Source organism: Myotis yumanensis, unplaced genomic scaffold (genome assembly GCF_028538775.1).
Source record: "Myotis yumanensis isolate MYYU_CA2020_CCGP unplaced genomic scaffold, mMyoYum1.0.hap1 SCAF_14, whole genome shotgun sequence".
Taxonomy (NCBI): domain Eukaryota; kingdom Metazoa; phylum Chordata; class Mammalia; order Chiroptera; family Vespertilionidae; genus Myotis; species Myotis yumanensis.
Window position 1 is genome coordinate 12,035,813 of NW_027223765.1, and position 24,644 is coordinate 12,060,456.

General features: G+C 36.7%; 1 protein-coding gene and 1 non-coding gene across 39 annotated transcripts in view; both read left to right on the plus strand.

Moving 5' to 3' along the window:
- CLASP2 (cytoplasmic linker associated protein 2) overlaps positions 1 to 24,644 on the plus strand; it is a 140,772-nt gene that overhangs the window by 45,496 nt on the left and 70,632 nt on the right. For all 38 annotated transcript variants that reach the window (XM_070391787.1, XM_070391762.1, XM_070391767.1 and 35 more), the window contains 9 exons: positions 6,840 to 6,919; positions 9,729 to 9,821; positions 11,280 to 11,425; positions 14,317 to 14,452; positions 17,096 to 17,166; positions 20,014 to 20,073; positions 21,378 to 21,455; positions 22,066 to 22,233; positions 23,685 to 23,740. In XM_070391787.1, the coding sequence (XP_070247888.1) occupies positions 6,840 to 6,919; positions 9,729 to 9,821; positions 11,280 to 11,425; positions 14,317 to 14,452; positions 17,096 to 17,166; positions 20,014 to 20,073; positions 21,378 to 21,455; positions 22,066 to 22,233; positions 23,685 to 23,740 (888 nt within the window). The remainder of the gene's footprint in view (positions 1 to 6,839; positions 6,920 to 9,728; positions 9,822 to 11,279; positions 11,426 to 14,316; positions 14,453 to 17,095; positions 17,167 to 20,013; positions 20,074 to 21,377; positions 21,456 to 22,065; positions 22,234 to 23,684; positions 23,741 to 24,644) is intronic.
- On the plus strand, positions 16,512 to 16,636 carry LOC138992809 (small nucleolar RNA SNORA40). Its single transcript, XR_011468145.1, has one exon. It is a non-coding gene; the product is annotated as a small nucleolar RNA SNORA40 (small nucleolar RNA).

The following is a 24,644-nucleotide window of genomic DNA, read 5'->3' on the forward strand; positions in this document are numbered from 1 at the left end:
TAAAACCAAATAACTTGTGTTTGTGTTTTGTTTTATTCCTCTTTTCTTTTCCTAATGACAATGAAAGATACTAACCCCAGAAGATTTTAATCCTGAAGGGGCAGGGTCTTAAAAAGGATCTGATCCTGATTCAGATGAAGAGACTGAGCCTCATGGAGTTAAATGATGTATCCAAGATCAAACAGTTGTTAGCAGAGATGAAATGAGAACCCAGTGCTTGGCCCACGGTCAAAGGCTTCTTGGATCATCTCTGGGCTATCCCCTAACAAATATTGCATGTGATACTTATTATTTTTATCCCAGATAGCAAAACAATAGCACTTACATTTGGAGTTTAGGGATTGGCCAGTCACTATTTTGTCTTAAATTACTGTGAATCCCATATCATTGCCTGTCCATCATAAGATGCCCTTAAAACTTTGGTTTTAAGGTAAATATGATTGGAGTTAGCAATAGATGTTGTTATTAATATAAATCAGTGTTATTTACTTGCCTACTAGTTACAAGAATGCATTTTATACTATGGTTATTTTTATTGACCTCTGTTCTGTTTTACCTCATGAGCAAAACTTAATGATAAAGAAATTTTATTGTGCAAGGTTTATTTTTTGAAACATTCAGAATGTTTAGGAGAAGTTAGAAAAAATATAAACAACCAAACTACTGTGATTGAAATTAATAGGCAAACTGAAGACTCAGTCTCTTCTCAGACTGTGTGTTTTTTTCTATAGCTGTATAGAGCCTACTGTGTGCAAGGCTTTATATTAGGCATTGAGGAGACCATATGGAAAGTTCAATGTTTTAAACTTACAAAGATAATTACAATATCTATCTATGCTTATTATTCCACCCACCGGCGTTAATAGCGTTTGCATATTGATCCTTCCATACTTCATTTGCGTACACATTTTGACTGAGATTTAGGTGTTAGAAAATTATAGTCTCAGACAGGAAGGCAAATTGATTCAAGGTTTGCCTTTGAAAAGAATGAAATATATCATTACTATAGATCGCACATGTGAGGAAATTTCTCATTAGTTACACTCATTATACTTGATCTGTATAAAATAAAAGTTTGTAATAACTAATTCTAGCCTTATATTTATCACATACATTATAATATAATTGCATTGCTAAGAAGCATTATTTCTATGATGGGCATGTTGTGAATTTAAACTAATTTTTTTCATTAACTCATCATTTTTCTTTTTTAAAACCAATTTGTGTGTTTCTTTCTAATGAAAAGAATTGAAATGCATACTTGTTCTTTTTAAATCAAAAGACATGATCACTGTTAACAAGCCAAACAATAGAGAGATGTTTGAAAAAAAATCTTGAATATCTTGCCTCTCTAATTCCATTGTCTTGAGGTTACCAGTGATAAATTTGATATGTATCCTTTCACATGTCACTCTGTGTTCATTTATGTAAGTATTGAGATTCGATTTTATTTTTGCTCACATTAATCATACTAGTAAACATTTTGCAACTTGCTTTTTTAAAACAAAATATCTCTTCATCCTTCAACATTAAGAATGTTAGTTATTGCATCCTTTTAATAGGTGTACAGAGTATTCCATATTATTGATGTACCATAATTTAACTGCTTCCTGTTAATATCATTCATATTGTTTTCAACTTTAAATGCAAAAACAAAGACCTTGTTCTCCTGGAGTTTCTATCCTAGTGAGGCTCAGAATGTTTAAATCCATTAATAGGATTTAGCATATCCTCTTCTATGACTTTCATGTTGTTATTATCTGCCCATTCTTTAGTTGAGCTGTTTTGTCTTCTCATCAATTTGTTACAGTTTTTATTTTTACTTTTTTATTTTAATGTTATTTTTATATTTGAAAAAGAGACAGACAGACACATCAATTGATCAGCTGCCTTCTACTAGGGATCAAGCCCGCAAACCGGGCATGTGCCCTGACCAGGAATCGAACCCATGTTCTCTCGGTGCATGGGATGACACTCAATCAAGTGAGCCACATCAACCAGAGCAAGACAGTGACTTTTTGAGGAGTCTAGGCCAGTTGTCTTTGAGATCATTTCATGTTATGGATTTGTCTGATTTCTTTGTGATGTTTTTAACTTGTTCTTTTAGCCCTTTTATTTTCTGTAAATTTATTTTTAAACTATATACTTACCTCCTTTTATTTTTTTTATATATGTTTTATTGATTTTTTACAGAGAGGAAGGGAGAGGGATAGAGAGTTAGAAACATCGATGAGGGAGAAACACCGATCAGCTGCCTCCTGCACACCCCCTACTGGGGATGTGCCTGCAACCAAGGTACATGCCCTTGACCGGAATCGAACCTGGGACCCTTCAGTCCCCAGGATGATGCTCTATCCAGTGAGCCAAACCGGCTAGGGCTATTTACCTCCTTTTAAATACTCTCTTCTATATTCAAATTTCCTTAAATGTCCTAAGAATATAACAAGTGATTCTGTGGGTCTGGGGGAAAAAATTTACTCAGTTTCTTAGCTCAAAATGCACTCTCCTGTTGGTATAGTGAAATGCAGTTTCATTACTAAATTATCAGGGGGAGCTTTTTGCTTCTATTTCTGTGATACCGTTGTAGAACCTTTATCTTCTCTTTCTTTTTTTATATATATTTTTTATTGACTTCAGAGAGGAAAGGCGAGGGAGGGAGAGATAGAAACATCAGTGATGAGAGAGAATTATTGATTGGCTATCTCCTGCACGCCCCCTACTGGGGATCGAGCCTGCAACCCAGGCTTGTGCCCTGACTGGGAATTGAACCGTGACCTCCTGGTTCATAGAATAATGCTCAACCACTGAGCTAAACCATCTGGGCTCATTAATGTTTATTATTTTTTCCCTAAAAGGTTTTCACTTTTTTGGTTTGGTTTGGCTTGTACCTCAAAATACTTGTTATTATGGAACATAGTATTTTTTTTCATTATAAAACTTTATTGAAATAAATTTTAAAAGGCATTAAGTAAGTGGGCATACTATTTTCCTGGGTAGGCAGACAATATTACAAAGCTCTCAGTTTTCTCCAAACTCATCTATAGATTCAATGCATTGTCTTTTTCCTTTTTTGAGGTATAAGTGACAAAATTATATTAAGTTTGAAGCTCCATAAATAGAGCTTTATTGGAGTACAGCCTTGCTCGTTTATTTGCATATTGTCAGTGGCTGCTCTGGCACTACGATGGCAGAATTGAGTAATTGCAACAGAAACCGTATGACCCACAAGGCCTAAAATACTATCTGGCCCTTTACAGAAAAATTTATCTCTGTTTTAGAGTGGTTAGGCAACTAAGCAACGCTCGTCCGTTCTCTTTTAGCCCATTTATATTTTTTAGTGTGATTGTTGACCCAGTTATGTTTCAAAGAGCGTTAGTCAATTGGAAGCCAACATTGCTCCCTCCTTCAGCCCTCTCTCTACTTGTGCTCCTGCTCTCAAACTTGTTTTATCTAATACATCTCCTTTTGATATGTATACTCACTCTCCTTTGCTTGCTTTACTAGTTGACACTAGGGCCCATTACTCTTTTTATCTCTCCTTTGGTATCCATTCTCCCTGCTGGTGCTAAAAGTATTTTACAGTTTTTTAGGTGAATTTTTAAAGCTGTATTGGAATGGAATGATGATTGTGAGGTGAAACAGTTATTTAACAGATTGTTCTCTTATACAGGGATCCTTTTTTTACTTTATTGGCCAGACAAAACCAAGGTGAGGGGGAATATTAGGCAAACTAGGATGGTAAAAAAGTTTAATGCATACAAGAGATAAGCAAGGCTAGAAAGGGGAGCTCAGCATGTTCTCTGTTAACACTATTCACATACCCAGTGCACTCCCATTGGCAGCAGCTCTGCTTATACAAAGTGATTCTCAAAAGATAGGAGTCAGGTAGATTGGGAGCAACTATTCAAACTATGCAAGTTCTTGCAAAATTGGTAATGCTCATGTCCAGGTGTAGAGATCTAATTGTCACATCTGAGCTAATCATAAAGCTGCATTTAGTAATGTAGCCTTTCCACTCTGCAGCTTCTGTGGGACTTCTAAAGCCATGTGATTTCTCTTTCTCCTCCCTTTCCTCCCCACTAGCTTATTTGGCCCTACTCATAAGACAGAACTTACTGAATAATAAAGGTATTATGATTAGAGTGAATTTTCAAAGTTAGGCTTTCCTATGTAATGTTCCTAGTCAATGGCCCATTTTTTCTGGCCTTATTTGGGACTTAATCAGGTGCTCTGCATTTCCTTGAAGGTTTTGACATTATGCTGTGGAGTTAACATTCTGTCCTATGTGTAATACCTTTTATATACTGCATATACACTGTAGTAACTCTTTTTTAAAATATATTTTTATTGATTTCAGAGAGGAAGGGAGTGGGAGAGAGAGATAGAAACATCCATCATGAGAAAGAACCACTGATTAGCTGGCTTCTGCAAGCCCTTTACTGGGGATCAAGCCTACAACTCGGGCATTGTGCCCTTGACCGGAACCAAACCTCTTCATTCCACAGGCCAGCACTGTATCCACTGAACCAAATCAGCCAGGGCTACACTGTAGTAACTCTTGGTACTGTTCTCCCCTTTGCTTTTCCATTCCTCTGTAAAAATGTCTTCCACAGTTCAGCACACTGATTTATTAACTTCTGCTCTGGTACATCTGTGCAGGTCTCCTCTATCAGTTGAAGTATATACTTTCCAGGAATCAATTGTGTGTTCCCAGACATGCCTAATGGTTGCTCTTGTTACTGTAACAAAGTAAATTGCAAGAAGTGATGTATAAATGTACAAAATATTAATGAGTGTGGAAAGTTTATCTTTCTTTTTTAATGAAAACTTAATTGTTGAGGAACTACTTGATAAAGCTATGTCTCTAAAGAATTTTCTGTTTAGTGGTCAGTGTAAGGCAATTGTGAAAGATTGGGAAGAATTTTTTAAAAATCCAGGTTTTGCACTCCTATTAGAGGACCTACTGTCAAAAACAGTAAACCCCTATTAAGAGATTTGTAAATGAATGTAATATGTTAATAAGGGTAGGTATCTTATTTTTTGTTTATTCGCTTTAATTATTTTCAGTTAATCAGTTACTTAGAATGATCATTCGAATGGGGTTGAGAGTTTATTGTTTTATTGGATTTTTTTAATATTTAGGGAATAACTGTAATTTATTTACTCTTGTAATTGAATTTCCTATAGCAACCACACATTCATTTCTCTCTTAGTTTATTAAATTGTCATTGCTTTTAATTTGCAGTTTTTATTGCCGAACAGCTTTGTTATGCTGTTCTGTGGTCAAGTCACATACAAAGGTCTTCAAAGGTTGTTTTTGTTTTTTTTGAAGTTGAGGCTTCTTACATGCCTTTGGAAATCCCGAGTATTGTTTTTATTAAGATGATATTAACTTTTTATATCCAATTTTGAATATTAGTATTTCCTTTGGCAGATAAACTTAATTGGAGAGTTACTTTTAATTTAATTTTTTACTTGGAGATTTTTTTTTTAGTTAATTATCATTTGGACATATATCTTATGTAGTTGAAATCCATTTCATGAGTAGACTTCTTACCCTGAAGTAATAAATATATAAAGTAGAGATAGTAACTAAGTATCCCTTGTGTCAACCAGGGTTCAATTAGGAGACAGAAACTTCAACAAGTATTCTTACCGAGAGAGTTTAATATAAAGAATTGTTAAATGTGTATTGTTGAATTAATGCAAAAAGAGATCACTAAAGTATCATGGAGGTAGCAGCAGTTACAGTACATAGCTCCTATCCCTAGTGCTGGGGGAACAAAACGAGGAGGTTAAAATTATTAAAACTTGAGAGACTTAGAGGAGGGGCCCTGCAGAGCCTTGATTCAGACTTCTGAGGAGGGAGAATAGATGACCGGTGCCTCTGATGGGTGCATGTGAACTGGTTTAGGGAGTGTTAGAAAAAAGTACAAAGTGAAGCCAGATACTACTGGAAACAGAAGTCCTTCCAGAGTTTCTAGGGTTTTGCTGACAAGAACAAGAAGCAGTCAGGTAGGGACAGGAAGATCCCTTCTTCCTTCAGCTTCCAGTCTCTCTCCATCATTCCCATTGACAGAGTTTAACTGGAAGGCACTAGAATCATCACAAAAATGGTTTGCTTAATCCTAGGCCCAGTACCACTGAATATAACAGAGTGACTTTGAAGCTGAAAGACAGGAGCTTAATTATTGGGTCCTAAACAACAGCTACTTATCAAGTTTACTTTTTGATAGCATGTGTGCAATAAAGGATGATTTGTTTGCATATTTAAATACTAGAGGCCCGATGCACGAAATTCGTGCAACAGTAGGCCTTCCTTCCCCCGGCTTCTGGCACCAGCTTCCCTCCGACCTCCGGCAGGCCCCCGAGACCTGGGCTTCCCTTGCAGCCCAGCTTTGTCTGGGAGATCGTCTGGATGGTCGTCCAGAAAGACATCAGGTCTAATTAGCATATTGTACTTTTATTATTATAGATCATCTCAAGACTCTCATTTTTTTCACATTTGCTTTTCTGACCCCTGCAGCACATGTGGATCCATCATTTATTGACACATTGTGTCATTTAAAATTGCTTTTCAGCTTTTAAACCTTATCCTTTCACTGCATTTCCTTTGTCCTTGTTATTGTATTGGATGAGGGATGGAAGGGCTCTGTTCTTAGTTTGAATTTTACTCCTAGCCTACTAAGTACCTTGACTTTTCTGAAAAGTGGAGATTTTTTTCATTGCTTTTTTATAAAATGAATGTCTCTTAAAGCTATGCTCAAAAAATTATGTTTTTCATGTTGTTATTGATGCTAAAATGCTTAAAAATAAACTTTAAAATTATTTTAAATTAGGTGCTTCTAAGGAAGGAGGTGCTGGAGCAGTTGATGAAGAAGATTTTATAAAAGCCTTTACAGATGTTCCTTCTATTCAGGTAAGGATACCAATATACTGGCACTCCCCAGGAATGTGTCTCTGTGCCTCTTCAGATAATTGCTTTTGTCCCTTTAAAAATACTTTTTCCTTAAAAGACTATGTCAAAATAAAATACTTGACTTATTATTACCAAGCTATTATTTGTTGGTACAGTTAGATTTTCCAAGTGATTTTTCAGTGAGGCTGAAATAAAATTGAATCCATATTATTGAATTATATATTATATTGCATCGTCCAACTGCTCTACTTTCTTTTTAAGGTGCTTGAGTGTTCTCCCCTCCTTTGTTTTCCTCCTACGTTTTTGTCACTTCATGTCTATCTCCTTTGTGGGCACGTCATTTTCTACTTAGCTATTGAATATTGGGATTTCTGAAGAGTTCTGAGCCCTTTCTTCTCACTCTTCTCTTTCTTACTAAGTCACTTCCTTTAAATGCATGGCTTCACTTTTCTTCTTTACATAGATAATGCACAGGTTTTTATCTCTAAGCCAGACCTCTGGAGCATCAATTTCTCCACTGATTGTTTATTTGACATCTGTTCTTAGATGTCCGAGGCATCTCAAACTCAGCTTGTCTGAAATTAGACTCATGATCTTCCCCCCCACACACCTACCCTTCCAGTGTTTATATGTGGAAACCATTACTTGATCAGTTACAAAGGTCAGAAACTTAGGAATCAATCATTATACTACAACAGATTCTTTACTTGTATTCAAACCTTTTTTGTTTGTATACCTCCAAAAAGAGTATTTAAAAAATAGTGTACTCGGTCACTGAAGTAAATTTTTTAGTGGGCCCTTTTTTCCTTGTTGGGGGGAGGGGAACCTTTTATTACATTACAGAGTAATGCATCATAACAAGATTGGGAGTGGTATGGGAACCTGCCTTTCTTCTGAAATATGGCAGAATGATTATTGTCAGGGGAGTGAGAGAAGGGGTGGTAGAAAAAACCAGATAAGCCGCCTCCTGAAATCATCATCTAACAGAATGTTATCTGGTCGACCTCCTGCCTCTTCAACTGTCTAATGCCCTGCTCAACTTGGTACTCTTGTTTGGGCGTGGTTTGTTTGTTTTTTAAGTAAATGAATTTAATGGTTTTTTAAGTAAACAAATTTATTGGAATTTAATGGTTGTTGATAGTGATAGATATAAGTAGGACTGTTTTAATGAAGGTATCTGTTTGATACCACCCAGATGGTATCACTTAGGACCCCCTTTCTTTCCATCTTTTATTTCTGGATTGCTCTGCATTGTCTTCCCTTATGGTCAGCAACATGGCTGCAACTCTTTGAGCCTCAGACCTTCATTACCCTCTGTCTCTTGTCTGGTTAATCCTGTAAAATTTGTGAGATTCACTCTGATTTAGGTCACATGCCCACCTCTGAATCTTGATTGTTATGTAGAGAGATACTGGGTATTGATTTATGTAAGCCTGGGTCCTTGACTCTTCCCCTGGTCTCCTTTGCACTCTTTATTTATTTATTTATCATTGATTTCAGAGAGGAAGGGAGAGGGGAGAGACAGAAACACCAATGATGAGAGAGAATCATTGATCGGCTGCTTCCTGCATGCCCCACACTGGGGATCGAGACCACAACCTGGGCATGTGCCCTGGCCAGGAATGGAACAGTGACCTCCTGTTCATAGGTTGAAGCTCAACCAATGAGCCACGCCGACCGGGCTCCTTGGCACTCTTTACTCCTATACTCTAGCCTTCTTTTGGTTTCTTTCTGTCACAGAGCTTTTGCACATACTATTTACCCCAGGGAAGGCTTATCTCTCTCCACTTTGCCTAATGATGTTTAACTCATCTTTTAGCTCTCAGTTCAAGCTTGACTTTTCTAACACTAGTTCAAACCCCTATATTAACTATAGACTTTCATAGTAATGTATAATTCTCTTTGGTGATACTTTATTTGCAATTTCATATTTTATATCATTTGATTTATTTCTTTTTCTCTCTCCCTGACCAGACTATACACTTTATAATACAAGAAACATGTCTGTTTTTGCTCACCACAGTATTCTTAGTGCCGAACATAGTACATTTCTGTTATGTGAATATTTTTTAAGTGAATGAAAGGATAGTGGTGTTTGGCAAATGATAGGCTCCAGAGGAAACAAAACATGTAGCTATCCTGGTTACTGTCTAGCATGGGGCAGTGAGGAGACTAACTTAAAACATGTCCTTTTGCAAGCCTATCTAATAAAAGGGTAATATGCAAATTAACCATCACTCCATCACAAAGATGGCGGCGCCCATAGCCACAAGATGGCAGCGCCCAGTCCTCTCAGTCCTGCCGGAGTCCCCCAGTCCCGGGCCACTGCAATGAGGCAAGCATCCTGTGCCCCCATGCGAATGGGCCTCTGGGCTGTGGAAAGCCTCTGGGCAGCAGGCGCGGAGCAGCCAGGCCCCACAGAGAGCTACTGGCACATGGATTGTGTGCAGGGCTACTAGTATTGTATAATAGTGTATGAATGCATAGATACATACCTGAAGTCGTTTTGATAAATTAGGCCTATTTTTATTAATTGGACTGTTTGCATCTTGTTTTTAAATGTTAAAGCATTTTAAATGTATATTTGAAATTACTCATGAATGAAGAAGTAGCATAAGGGTAACAGGGAAGGAAGACAAATTAAAGCACTTTATTATTGTCCATAATATATTTCCATCCTTTGTTAAAATTGGTGCTAGAATGGTAAATAAATAACCTTATTACTTGAAAGATTATTTTAAACATCAGGGCATAATTTTAACATTGCTCATGGTAAGAAATATTAACTTTACAATTTTGCATCTTTAAGATCTATTCTGGTCGAGAACTTGAAGAAACATTAAATAAAATCAGGGAAATTTTGTCGGATGACAAACATGACTGGGATCAGCGTGCCAATGCAGTAAGTTTTTTATTTTCTTATTCCTCTCCTCTTTTTTTCAATGTTCTTTTTCAAAAACATGGAAATTTAGTAGTACTACTCTCTGGTATTTCAGATACTTATGAAATAGTCTGATAAGTGATATTTCTTTCTGGAAAGTACATCAAGATAGTTGGCATTTCTGACTTAGGCTAATTTTTGTTGTTTTTGCTGGTCAGGTGGAACCTGTCTCACCCGTTTGTTAGTCTCTCTACCTGTGCTACTTGTTGAGTGACCAGGAAAGTGCAAGCTTCCCTGATGCCACAGGGCCGTGGCCTGTCTGTGGAACTACATAGTCAGTACTGTCCTCCATTCTTACAGGGTTTACCAGAAGAGCAGTTCACTTTTCCTGCATGCTCAGTATTTTCATAATGTCAATATAAATTCACGACAGTATGGCCATTTGTCTGGCTTCTTCTTTTTCTCTCTCACATCTCTCTCTCTGAATGTGATAAATATTTTCACAACCATGATTTTAAAAAAAAAGGCCTGATATTTTTTAATTAAGAATATTTTATTTCTCTTAAATCCTTGAGATACTATTTGATAAATTTTAAAATGATATTTGCAATGTCAAAAGACTATAATTCAAAGTTTTTGACTTGGACAAATTTACTTCTGACTTACCTCTTGAGTGCCTCATTTTCCTCAAGAAGCTAGGGGAGGGGTTCCATTTGAAGACTCCTCCACTCTGAGAGCCTGAGTCTCTATTTTGATGGCTTAATGGTTGGTCCCTCTGCCTCTGTTCTTTTGCTTACTCGTGAATATAGTTTCCAGAATTGGGCCCTTTTAAAAATGGTCTCCTTAGTATATAGTGGTAATAGTTGCACATTTTGATTGTACTCAATGCCATTGAATTGTATACTTTAAAATGGTAAATTTTATGTAAATGTGAATTTTATCATAATTTATTAAAAAAATACTTCCTTAAAACTTCAAAATTTAATAATGTATTCATACATTACATATGTCTGTTATGCATATAACCAAACCTATAATGTTCTTTCCCAGAAAGCTTTGTGTTTTGGTTTGCATGTTTATTTTAAAATGTTTAATACTGTTAAAAAATAGTTATATAAATAGAATAAAATGTTATTTTTTAAGTATTGTTTAAATAATGAAGTTCAGATAGCTTTAAGATTTTTTTTACACTGCCACTTTTTTTGGTCAATAATGGTAATTTTCTTTTTTTTTTTTTTTTAAATATATTTTATTGATTTTTTTACAGAGAGGAAGGAAGAGAGATAGAGAGTCAGAAACATCGATGAGAGAGAAACATTGATCAGCTGCCTCTTGCACACCCCCTACTGGGGATGTGCCCGCAACCCAGGTACATGCCCTTGACCAGAATCGAACCTGGGACCCTTAAGTCCACAGGCCGACGCTCTATCCACTGAGCCAAACCGGTTTCGGCAATAATGGTAATTTTCTTTATTTCAGCTTAAGAAAATTCGATCATTGCTTGTTGCTGGAGCTGCACAATATGATAGCTTTTTTCAACATTTACGCTTGTTGGATGGAGCACTTAAACTTTCTGCTAAGGATCTTAGATCCCAGGTGGTTAGAGAAGCTTGTATTACTGTAGCGTAAGTATATTCTTTATGTGATGTGTTTTCTATGAATGAATTTGGTACTCGTTGAATCAGATCTCATTAAGTAAAGCAGTAGCAAGATAACCCCCCAAAAAGCATATATGTGATCCAAATATCATTTATATTATAAGGATCCAATTTGTATGACTTTTTAAAAAAAATATATTTTTATTGATTTCAGAGAGGAAGGGAGAGGGAGAAAGAGATAGAAACATCAATGATGAGAGAGCATCATTGATGGGCTGCCTCCTGCATGCCCCCAACTGGGGTTCGAGCCTGCAACCCGGGCATGTGCCCTTGACCGGAATCGAACCTGGGACTCTTCAGTTCGCAGTCCGACGCTCTGTCCACTGAGTCAAACCAGCGAGGGCCAATTTTTGTGATTTAAAAAAAAAAAAAATTCTTAACAGCTCTTTAAACTTTCAAATGTGTTTATATGTCTAAAGCCTACAGGTGGATTTTTGGTCACTAACTCTTGAGTGTAAGAAGAAAGTGAATGGGTCTGAGAACTGGCTACATTCAGTTTTCTCTTTACTAATTTGGATATTCAGCTCTCTATTTCTGATATTTTAGCAATTTTAGGAATTATAACCTGCATCATTAACTTATCAAAATATAAACTTATTCTGTATGCTTATATTCTTCCAAAATTTAAGGATGGTAGAACCCTAAAATTCCTCTCCATCTGAATACTTTTGTTGTATATGTTGTTGAATAAGCATTCCTTTGAAGATAGGGAACACATAGATGCCTACTATTAATATTTCTAATCAGGATTGAATTGGATGTTCTAGTCAGAACAGGAAATAAAAACTATGAAGATTCAAGATAAGGAACAAACTCCCATTTTTAATGAGTGATATAATTATCTATGCTGAAAACCATGAGAATCTATAATAAATAATTATAATTAAGGCACTTTACCAAGATTGCTAGATACAAGTCAGTATACCAGTGTACCAAAATAATTGAATATCTCTCGATTGCAAAACAAAATGAAAATCCATGAAATGTAACCTTGAAAAGTATTCCAGCCCTGGATGGTGTAGCTCAGTTGGTTAGGCACTGTCCTGTGCACTGGAAGGTTGCTGGTTTGATTCCCAGTCAGGGCACATGCCCGGATTGTGGACTCGATCCCTGGCAGGGGCCTTTTAAGAGGCATCTGATTGATGTTTTACTCTCCTTATCCCTCTTCTCCTCTCTCTCTCAAAAAATAAAAATAAAAACCTACAAAAAGAAAAATATTCCATGATGAGAATTCTGCTTTTGGCCATGATACAATACTGGTACAGGACTACCCCGCTTGCAGAAAGCAACAGAATATGTAAAACACCTTTTTTTAAATAATAGACAGTGGCCAGAGGGGGACTATGATTCTTGAAAGAATCAAATCTTGTGAACAATATGATCAGCATAGTTATGACCTTGAAGCACTTTCTGGACCATGGGGATGGGAGGGAGAACTCAAGCAGAGCAAGGCAGTCACACCAAGTTGAGAAGAAACAAGAGATTGGAGTTTCTGAAGGGTGAAATAGCTAAAAAAAAATGTTAAACCTCACTCGAGGATATGTTCTTATTGATTTTAGAGAGAGAGGAAAGGAGAGAGAGGGAGAGAGAGAAATATTGATGTGAGAAACATCGATCAGTTGCCTCCTATATGTGCCCCCACCAGGGATCTATCCTGCAACCTAGGTATGTGCCTTCACTGGGAATTGAACCCACAACCCTTTGCTGTATAGGATGACACTCCAACCAACTGACCCACTAGGCCAGCTCAGTAGCTAAAATTTACAGTGCAGAATACTGGAGAGAAGAGATATACACACAAAAAGAGCTGTAGAAATCTCCATAGGCGATCCCATGAGTCTAGCTCCGTGGGCAGCAAACTGCGGCTCGCAAGCCACATGCGGTTCTTTGGTCCCTTGAGTGTGGCCACGAAGTTTCAATCACACTGTACGTGTGCACCCGCACATGGTATTTTGTGGAAGAGCCACAAAGGGACACTCAAGGGACCGCAGTTTGCCGACCACTGGTCTAGCTGAATACTAATCTGTGCATGTGAGAGTTGCAGCTGCCTATATACCAGTAAGAACTTCTGGAAGTTATAAAGTAAGCAACAATTTCCAGAGTTCTCTGAATCAAGAACCTGAATTTTTTGGAACTAAATGTATCCCAACCATGTATTTTAAGATATAAATATATAGACATTAACCAATAACGCAAGCGTTTTCAGAATTGTGATTGCAGCATTCTTCCTAAGTGTTTTAACTAAAATCATAAAATTAAAAGTTGGATTTGTTGTTTAACTACAAATAAGGTATCCCTAGGATTGTCCAACTAACTATTATATGATAGAGTTGTATTTTCAATCAAGAATTCTGAAATCCTACTCCAAAGATATCAGGGAATATTTGTTACTAATACAGTGGGGGGATACCATTAATAGAAATAGAGATTATCTTGAGGAGTACTGATTTGGGTAAGATTTTGAACTTGTTTACAAAAGATGTTGAATTTAAGATTCATATTGGTACATTAGTATGGAAATATCTGATGATAGAGATAGATAAAGGTCAGGGTAAACAGCTAAATGTTTTACCTGTAATGTTAATGGTTAAATTTTGAGATCAGATAGCTTCTCCAAGCGCCATTGCAAATAGATGGTAAAATGGCAAATTTCAACTTTGGACTTGATATTTAAAAGATGGGAAAGAGAAGGAAATATATAATATTTGCGCTTTCCTATCTTTCTTTTGCTTTCTGTCATAAAAACTGAATAAAATAAAAATTTTAAGTTGAGTAAAAGAATATTTTAAAGTTATATGGTCCTACCTATATTTAATGTTAAACTATTTTTTAAAAAGCATTTTTGTCTTCCTTTGTAGCCATCTATCAACAGTTTTGGGAAACAAATTTGATCATGGCGCTGAGGCCATTGTACCTACACTTTTTAATCTCGTCCCCAATAGTGCAAAAGTCATGGCAACTTCTGGATGTGCAGCAATCAGGTTCATCATTCGGGTAGGTTCTTCTCTTCTCTCCCTCCTTTCCCCTTTTAAAAATGTACTTAAATAAGTTATTGGTATTTTTTTTAACTCCAATGGGAAAATTACTTTTCTGATAATAAAAGCAATACATGGTAATTATAGTTATTCTGGAACATTTAAATAATGCAGAGTATTACAAAGTAAACATTTTTAACAACATATACACATGAGTACATGTATGCATGTGTGTGTGCACATCTAACAATGTTACAGGTAGTAACAGGCTATAGATGTAAAATAGTAACAATGTCATAGACAGTGGTAAATGATGGCAGGAAAATTTTTACTATTTCTCATCGTCCATATCTTGAAGATACCCAAAAGAACAGAGATAAAAAGATAAATCTCCCCACACCCCCCCCCTTAATTCTACTCACTTGACAGTATCCATTTTGCTGTTCTTGAGCTTGTCATATTACTGATATACATACTGTTCCTCCATCTCACGGAAAATACAATCAGGTGGGGTTTTTGTTTGTTTATGTTATCTCCTGTTTTATATACAGACAGTCCTTAGGTTACGTTGGACTCGACGTAGGTCGTTTCATGGTTACATTGCCATCTCCCATTTATTTATTAAAAAAAAAGTTCCGTCATTTCGACATATGTAATTTTGTGCTTTATGTTTTTATTATTTATTTACCACAAGTAAAGGTCAGGAATTGTTATCTGTCTTTTAAATTTTTTTTACTGTTTCACTTCATTACTGCTGTGTATGTGCTCCATGGGAGTGACGTAGGTGCTTATGTAGGTGGGTTCCGACTTACAGCAAAAATCGCGTTATGTCGCGCCGTAGGAACAGATCTCCGACCTAACCTGAGGACCTACTGTATTTTGTTTGCTTCCTAGGGGACTACTTCCTTAGATTGCTCTATTTGATTCCTCATTCTCTTTTTAATTCTAGAGAAGCCTTTTTTTTTTCAAGTTGTTAACTCTACTAATATTAATAAGTTAAAGTCTGAATTGTTCTTAGTATTTGGTTGAATGTTTTGTCATTGCGAGGGTCATTTTTTATTTTCCTTTGGCACAGCTACCCCTGAATATAGTGTCACAATAGTTAGGTGTCTCCCCATCCCTGCCATGTGTTGGAGGTGGGCTAATCAGCAGTCGGGCCTTGGGGAGATTATGAGAGAGAGGAGGAGGGGTGAGAGATGGTTGTGTGTGTGGCTTAGGGACTGTCCTTGCACTTTAACTCCATAGTAATGTTTGAGGAATGAGTTTTGGATATTCTAAGGAGCAGGTCCATAGAGTGCTTCCATGCTGAATGTAACAGTTGAATAACATGCAGGTAAGCACTCTCTTGCACTAGTCTCTTGAACAGCTTCAAGTCTATGGGTGGTTTCTCTCTGTAGTAGCTGAAAAAAAGTTTTCTCTTTTATTTCGGTTGAGTTAATTGTGGCAGATGTGGTATGCACATTCTACTTCAGTGAAGACTTGAAATGAAGCACTCTTGGCAGAGAGCCTTCACACGGCAGCCTCTTCAAGGATTGCCTCAATTGCAGGGAGCTGCCTTTCCCACGGTCTTGCCCCTTCTCAGTATGGCCCTCATCCATTAACTGATTGATGTGGAAGTGTAAAAGTTTGGCTATCTTGGACCAATTCGAGACTATGCTGAAGGGCCATTTTAACTCTATAGCTCCCGAATGGCCCTTAGATAAGATATCCTTGGGCCATATCATAGGTCAGTTTCTTCCTCTGCCCACTCCTGTTTCCTTTTCATATCTTCCACAGGTGTTGATCCCAAGGGCATGTCTTAATAGCCTCATGTTAAACTCTATCTCAGACCCTGTTTCATAGGTAACCCAGCCTCTACCATTAACTCAGAAGGAAACTAGAGCTTTAAAGCATCAAAAATGTATACTTTAGTTACTATTTTATTATGTCTATGTTGAACTTTTTAGCATTTGCTTCACTAAAGAAGAGCATAAGAATTACTAATAGAAGTCAGAAGATTATACCTGTTGAACTTTACCTGAATTCTAGAGAGCTATAGTTCAGCCAGAATGAAAGTTCAGTTAAAGTCACCATTTCATAGCACTTGTGTTTGTTTTTGTAATTTGTGGACAAAAACTACATACAGGTGCTAAAAATAAAGCCTCTTTTGCAACCCAGAACTCATTGCTCAGTATGAGTTTTGATACATATAAGAAGGAACATGATAAAAAAAATAAAAAATAAAAAAAATAAAGTCACCATTTCAAAGTGCATTCCCAATAGTTAGGTATGTAGATTCACACTGATTACCTGCTTTGATTACATAGCAGTTATTATCTTCTACGAGGAGGAGCCATGGTACTTCAGAAAATATAACAAATACATGCCCAGTTTCTTTTAGTGTGTCCCCCCCAGAGTCACACTGTCCTAATGGTTCTTTGCAGTTATACAATTAGCTTGTCTTTATAATATGACAACCACACCTGTCCTTCTGAAACGATGTTATCATTACTAGTACTCTAATTTGGGAAAACTTTTTGACTGGCCTTAATTTCTTTCAAAATCAGATTTTATTATCTTTTTGTCCTGTACTAATATAAATACGTGAATGTAAGACAAATAAAAGAGGGGATTATGTGAAGTGCCCAGTATTTTTCAGCCTTTTCTAAAACATCTTTTTCAGCATACTCATGTACCCAGACTTATACCTTTAATAACAAGCAATTGCACATCAAAATCAGTTCCTGTGAGAAGGTAAGTTTGGAGGGGAAAAATTTTTTTTAGTATGGCCTTAATATTGCATTTTGTTTTATTCTTAGTCTGGTGCAAAAATTAGTTGTTATTAATTTCTTGCCTTCTAGAAACCTTAATAAAATTGTTTATCTTATGTCATATAAGGGAAAAGGAATGAAGCAATTATTATGACTACCCACGTTTCTCAGTTTTGTTGTATTCAGCTTTGGTTTATTTGGGTCGCTGATTGTTGGTTTTTAGAGGGTTCGGAGTCTGAAGTCGGGCCTCCGCTGGAGTCCTATAGCTGCCACTAATTAACTGTCCTGCCTTGGCAATTATTGAATCACTTTAAACCTCAGTGTCCACATGTTAATAGGGCTAATGATATCAGTCCCATAGGATCTGAGGATTAAGTGAGATGCACATTAGTAGAATTGAACATAGTGCATAGAGTCAACAGCCATATCAGGTCAATCAGTCACCCTCTCTCTTCTTATGATTTCTACAAATTTTAATATCACCATTAATAACAAAGACAGCAAAAACAAGATTTGTGCATTTGATGTTTGAGAAAATTGTAAAAAATTCTTTCTCTTTTAAGTTTGATAAGTATATTTATTTAATACTTTGAATGTTAGGAAGAAGATGGATAAGACATCCTTATTTACTTTAAGTGTTTTGGAGTTTTGGTGACACTTGTTCATTAACTCTCTCCTTGAGGGTTGGCAAATGACAGCTCGCTGGCCAAATGGTACAACCCATAAGCTAAGACTATTTGTACAACCCACAAGCTAAGACTATTTCTAATGTGTGTTTTTTTAGATTTTTTTATTGATTTTTTTAGAGAGAGATAAAGGGAGAGAGGAACATTAATGTGAGAGCAAAATGTCAGTCAGCTGCCACCTGCACGCCCCCTGGGGATCAAATCCACAACCCTGGGCATATGCCCTGACAGGGAATCGAATTGGCAATCTTTCGGTACATGGCACAATGCCCAACCAACTGAGCTATACCGGCCAAGGCTATTTCTAACATTTTGGGAGGGTGAGTGAAAGGGGGAATAAAGAAGAATATGAAATAGAAATGGCATGTGGCTCCTAAAGCCTGAAATATTTACTGTTCTGGCTCTTTACAGAAAACGTTGACCAATCTCTGACTTATGCTGAGGAAAATGGTAATTGAGGGATAGGAATGTAACAGAGAAGAGGGAGCCGGGAAGTACATCATAGAACTCTTTGAGAAGGGAAAGCAGTTCAATAACTGTAGGAGCAGTGAGTGGGGTATAACTTAAACAGAGATGTAAAGCTGCCACTCACTGCAGAGCTGTCAGATAGGCCACTGAGGCCAAGCACATAAGTGGAAGGTTTCTGTAGGAAAAGTGCCTGATGGGGTAGGGCCAGGAGTAGGTTGAAGTCAGTATAGAAGGCTTTGAATGTCATAAAGAGGAATTTTGATATTGTTCCATTCTTTGATCGTTTTTGCTGAGGAGGCAGTGTCATCGATCCTAGTCTTTATTCCAGCTATGAACAGTGATTAAAAAGGCACAAGGTTTAAATAAGTGAGAATATTAATAACTCATTGAAGAGAGGCAGGGTCTGAACTAGAGCTATTTGTTGATAATTGATTGAAGGAGATTTTATTCAATAAATAAATTGAAAGGATTTCAAGTGTAGAAAGGAGACCTGGTAATTGGGTATGCATGAGAGTGGTGATGTCAAATGTTTTAGACTGTGAACTCTGGAGTCAGAATGCCAGGGGTTACACCTCTATCGCTTTGGGCAACTTAATTTAACTTCCCTATTTCTCATTTCCTGATCTGTATAATATGGGCCAAAAGAGTGGGTTTGAGAGGGTAAAATTTCATATGTTCTTTTGTATGTAGTGTTTGAGTTGACTTTCACTGCCTGCCTATGTAAAGATGTTGAATTGAACCAACATCTAGATGTGAGAAGCATAGCTGGTAGTCAGGTACAGATGATGTTGCCCAAGTTGACTATAAAGGGAAGTGGGCTGAGATCAACACAAACTAGGTGAGCACCTGTTTAAAGATAGGTGGAAATAAAGTATTGTCATTAGATGCCAAGAAAGAAGAGAAGCTCAAGAATGAGACAGTTGAAGAAATTGAGGACTAAAAGGCTTAGGAGAAAATGTACAGATATTTGATTAAAAATCAAATGTGTATCTTTTTAAGGAAACACTGTAAAAATAGAAAATCCATCACATCTTTCTTGATTGTATATCTTCAATTTCTAGTGCATAGTAGGTATTTGATAAGTATTTTTAAAATTAAATGAAATTTGTTAATTTTACATTTGACAAGCATTTTAAGTTAAATGTATGGGGAACTCTTAGTCTTTTTTAACTACTTACCATGGAAATAGTTGGAACCTTAAAGTAAGTTAAGTAGATGACAATTAAGATGACCAAAAACATATCTTGTACAGTTGTCTTTAGAAATCTGTGGGGATTGATTCCAGGATCCCCATGGATACCAAAATCTGCAGATGCTCAGGTCTCTTACATAAAATGGAGTAGTATTTGCATATAACCTATATTTGCATATAGGCTACAGCAGGGTGTGCCTACTGTACTTCATCATGTGGATTCAGCATAGTGATTGGTGTGTGGCAAATTCATTTTGCTTTTGGGAACTTTCTGGGGACTCCCCCCCGCCACCCCTGCCACTCCTAATATTTTCAGTCCCTAGTTGGTTGAATCTAAGGGTATAAACCCACAGATACAGAGGGCTGCTTGTTCTTCAATTTGGGGCTCAAAGTGCAGTATTATAGAAGAAAGTGCTACTTAGTATTTAGTTATAAATTAATATAATGTTATAACATTTAGTTATAATTAACTTTTCTTTTTCAGGCGTTCATTTGAATTTTTAGATTTATTGTTACAAGAGTGGCAGACTCATTCATTGGAAAGGTATGCATCAGGCCTCCTTATCCTCCCTCCCTCCCCTCCCCAGTGTCACCAGTTCTTTAGAAGTTGATGGTATTGGTTTTGTGTTATTTCCCATTTTGCTTTAAAAGTTATTTGTATTGGTTTTCCTTTAAAGCTGTGGTGTAATGTTCCTTTGATTTGTTGTAGCTATGAATAGTATGATTTTCTTCTTTGTGAGGTGAGTGAGGGTCTCTTAAGTAGAATGAGTCATATAAGATACTCCAGGTTAAATTGGGCAAAAATTAAAAATGTATCTCTAGTCATGTGAGACAGGTTTACCAAGGTACAATTAATCAAGTAATTAATGACTAAAGAGAGAAGGAAGGCACTCCCTTTCCAAGGAAAGAGGTAAAAAAAAAGTTTCTCCACACCTGCTGTCAGGTGTCATAGGCAGTGCTTAATGTCGTTCTGAGATGAGCAAGAGGAAAATGTAGGTAGCTCGGTAGTCACTGGCTATTTGTATGGCTGTATTTCTTGTTGGTTTCAAGTTTGAAACTTGGGATATGTCTACATTTATGCTGAAAATGATGCTGATTTGCCATTTTTATGGAAATCATTAAATTTGTCCACAGTCCCCTTTAAAGAAAATAGAATTTGTTGTTTAATGTAGGCATGATATAATTTGATATAATTCCAAGTTTTCTTTAAGTTCATGTGTGGCAGCTTCTATTCAGTTTTATAACTGATCATACTATTAGCAAATCATTTTCTGCATTGGTGGGTTAGTGACGAACCACACAGATCATTTTTTATTCATTAAAAATTTATAATTTGAGTACTACATATTTATACATTATTTGGATTTCATATACAAATAATTATTTTCAGGTTTATAATATTTAACTTATCAGAAGAAAACTGAATATGAATGAAATGTATGAGGTGGATTATTATAAAATCTTGCAGCCTTAGATTTATTATTGTCCACTAATTAATCTTTTTTTTTTTTTTTTTAATATATTTTATTGATTTTTACAGAGAGGAAGGGAGAGAGATAGAGAGTTAGAAACATGGATGAGAGAGAAACATTGATCAGCTGCCTCCTGCACATCTCCTACTGGGGATGTGCCCGCAACCCAGGTACATGCCCTTGACCGGAATCGAACCTGGGACTCTTCAGTCCGCAGGCCGACGCTCTATCCACTGAGCCAAACCGGTTTTGGCCACTAATTAATCTTTTTACCTCCCTTTCTCCTTTGTGATTGATGTGTAACACATAGGCATTAAGTGTTATTTGTGGTGAAATATAGTTTTACACACGACACTAAAGATGTTTTATTTTATAGACATGCAGCCGTCTTGGTTGAAACTATTAAAAAGGGAATTCATGATGCTGATGCTGAGGCCAGAGTGGAAGCAAGAAAGTAAGTCTATAATGTATTTTTGTGACAGTTTAAAATACTTTAGTCTTTTCATTGAAAGGAATTATATTGGGAGAATGAAAATATTAGAATTGTCCCAGTTATTCTACTTTTGATTAGCTCTTCAGTGAAATTGAGATTGATTTTCCTCCACTAAATCTGTACTAGATGTCTCACAGTTTACTTCTTGTTGTCATGTTTATAGTCATCAGTATTTCTAGTCCATCATAATACATCTTCCCTTTTATTGTGAACAAAATAACTGTCACTTATTGAGCATGTGTTATGTACCTGATACTGTGTGGGACAGTTGGTATTCATTCTTTTCTAACATTTGAAGTGCAAGATTGGCACCTGAAGTTTGGAGATTTGGGGTATACCCAAGCCCCAAAGCAGATTTCTTTTCATCTGCTTTTCTCAAAAGCCTAACATTTTTCCAAAACTTGTTAACTTTAGAAAGCATTCACTTGAGATACAGTGGATGTCTTAAAAACCTGCATGCTCACCTGCATTCTTGAATGTATGCATTTTATTTTTAATGTCTAATAATGTAAAGCTATTATTTTGTGCTTTTTCCCCCCTTTTTTTAAAAATTTGCTCATTTGCTTTACAGGACATATATGGGTCTTAGAAACCACTTTCCTGGTGAAGCTGAAACATTGTATAATTCCCTTGAACCATCTTATCAGAAGAGTCTTCAAACGTACTTAAAGAGTTCTGGCAGTGTAGCATCTCTTCCACAGTCTGACAGGTCTTCATCTAGCTCACAAGAAAGTCTCAAGTAAGGTCATATAAATGATGATTACTGATTTCTTCCTCTCCCCAACTCCCCAGTGTGCCTTCAGTTGGGTGGATACTTGAATATCTGCTTGCTTTCCCTTAAAGCCTTGAGAGAACGATGATTTGAAGTAGTACTCATTTTCTTTGGTCTAATGTCTCAAGGGTTGGATTACATGCTGGTATAACTTCTCTTTGGGTAAAGAATTTAGTGATTCAGATTTTGTTTCTATATGTTCATGTCTGGAAAAAAGATTGGGAAGCACTCATTTATAGACATTTTTAAAAAATATCCACAAAATAGTTTATATGGTAAGTAGTCCATTTCTGGGGCACTGCAAGGGAGGAATTGTCATGGAAACTCTAAAGTTATCTTCAGAACTGTTAAGCAACACTGTGTAAACTGGCGAAAACTCCACTGCTTTCGTTCCTCATCTGCACAGCTTCAGATTTCAGCAATTCCCTCAAGGGGCAAAATTAGTATCTGACTCACTTCTCTTTAGCTCCATTCTCATCATTGTGTTGGCTGCTACAACCCTACTGCTTGGCAGCCGTAACCCTATTTTCTGGCTCTCTAGCCCTATGAGATTGCTAACATCTCAGATGCCTTCTGCACTCCCTAGTGGTGCCACAGGTACCTGCAGATTTCCCAGGAAATACAGCTCACAGGATGTGAGCTTACCTCTCTAATTTCTGTCTCTTTGGAGACAGCTCTCTGATGCAGGAGTAGGACCAGAGTGAGGCAGATGAGGCACCTGGTGTTTTGCTTTTCTCTTTCCCCACCTTTAAAATTTATATACTTTTTAGATCGTCCTTACATATTTAGATATATTCTTATCTATGGGCTATACAATACCATTGCATAAAAATAATTAATCAAGAGTTATTGAGAGATGTGGATTCTTCGATTATTGGAGCTGCTTTGCTTTCTGATTGTGCATGTTATCCTCAGTGGTAGTTCTTAGCCTTTGTTCTTGCCCCACCCAGTCGCTCAGGAGCACTGCTATAGGTGGTGTGATACCTACGTGGTAACTGCACAGATTGCGAATAGCCACAACCATTATGACTTAGGTAAGAAAGATTTTAGTTCCTCTGAATTCCCTCTGTGCTAGGAATAACACCACCTCTAAGTAGAGTATCTCAGAATACAAGTGTCGGAGAGTAATTGAGTCCTCGGTGGTGAGCATTGTCATGTGTGCAAGAACCAGAGTGAACAGCAGCAAACTGGGCTCTGTCTCTGTAGTTTACAGCCTTTATTCATTTTTACTGATTTGATCATTGCTTCACAGCTACTAAGATGCGATTGGTATGTAACAACTGTTGTATCGTGATTTGTAAAAGGGAAATTAAACGTACTTCTAACTCTTTAGAAAACTCAGTGGTATTTTACCAGTTTTTATCAGAGGAAAGATAAATTACATCTTCTTACCTAAAGTATTTCCTTTTATCTTGCAGTCGCCCCTTTTCTTCCAAATGGTCTACAGCAAACCCATCAACTGTGGCTGGAAGAGGTAAATTGCCTTTTTAAGGAAGAGTCATAACATATTTTATTTAATAAAGGGCCAGAGTGAGACTATTCTGTAAATAAAGTAAAAGTTACTGTATAAAATGCTATTTCTCACTGTGGGTCACATTAAAACAGTTTAAAAACTATTGCTTTAAATGGTTTAGCTTTTAAGAATTATTTTGATGTGCTTTTAAAGTGTAGCTTTTAAATTCTTCTAAACATTTAAACTCTTGATCTGACCTACAGTGAGAAAATAATTTTATATAGTGACCTAATACCACACATATACACTGTAGCTATATTTGTATACCATATACATATACTACATGTATATACAGTATAGTGTATACAATTATGTGCATACAGTATCCATACACTATGTGTGTATTGCATACATGTAATACATATATAGTACTATCTGAAGCTTCACAAAGTACTACTTACCCTTAGTTATGATGGATGTACTCTGTTTCCTATTGTTTCATTTCTTTAAAATGCTTGTCATGGCCTACTCAGTTCACTTCACAGCCTATTAATGGGTCACCGTTCACTGTAAAACTTTTCCTTTTTTTTTTAAAGTATATTTTTATTGATTTCAAAGGGAGGAAGGGAGGAGAGAGAGAAACAACAATGATAAGAGAGAATAATTGATTGGCTGCCTCCTGCACACCCCCAAGATGGAGCCTGCAACCCAGGCATGTGTCCTGGACCAGGAATTGAACCATGACTCTCTGGTTCATGGGTCGACGCTCAACCACTGAGCCACGCCAGCTGGGCTGTAAAACTTCTCATTTTTAAAACTGAAAAACTAAAGATCAGAAATTTAATAACCTATTTGCATTGCCTAAGCGTGGCAGAACCTGCATTATTTTCTGAATGACCCCACTCCTGGACTAGTCTTTGTATTT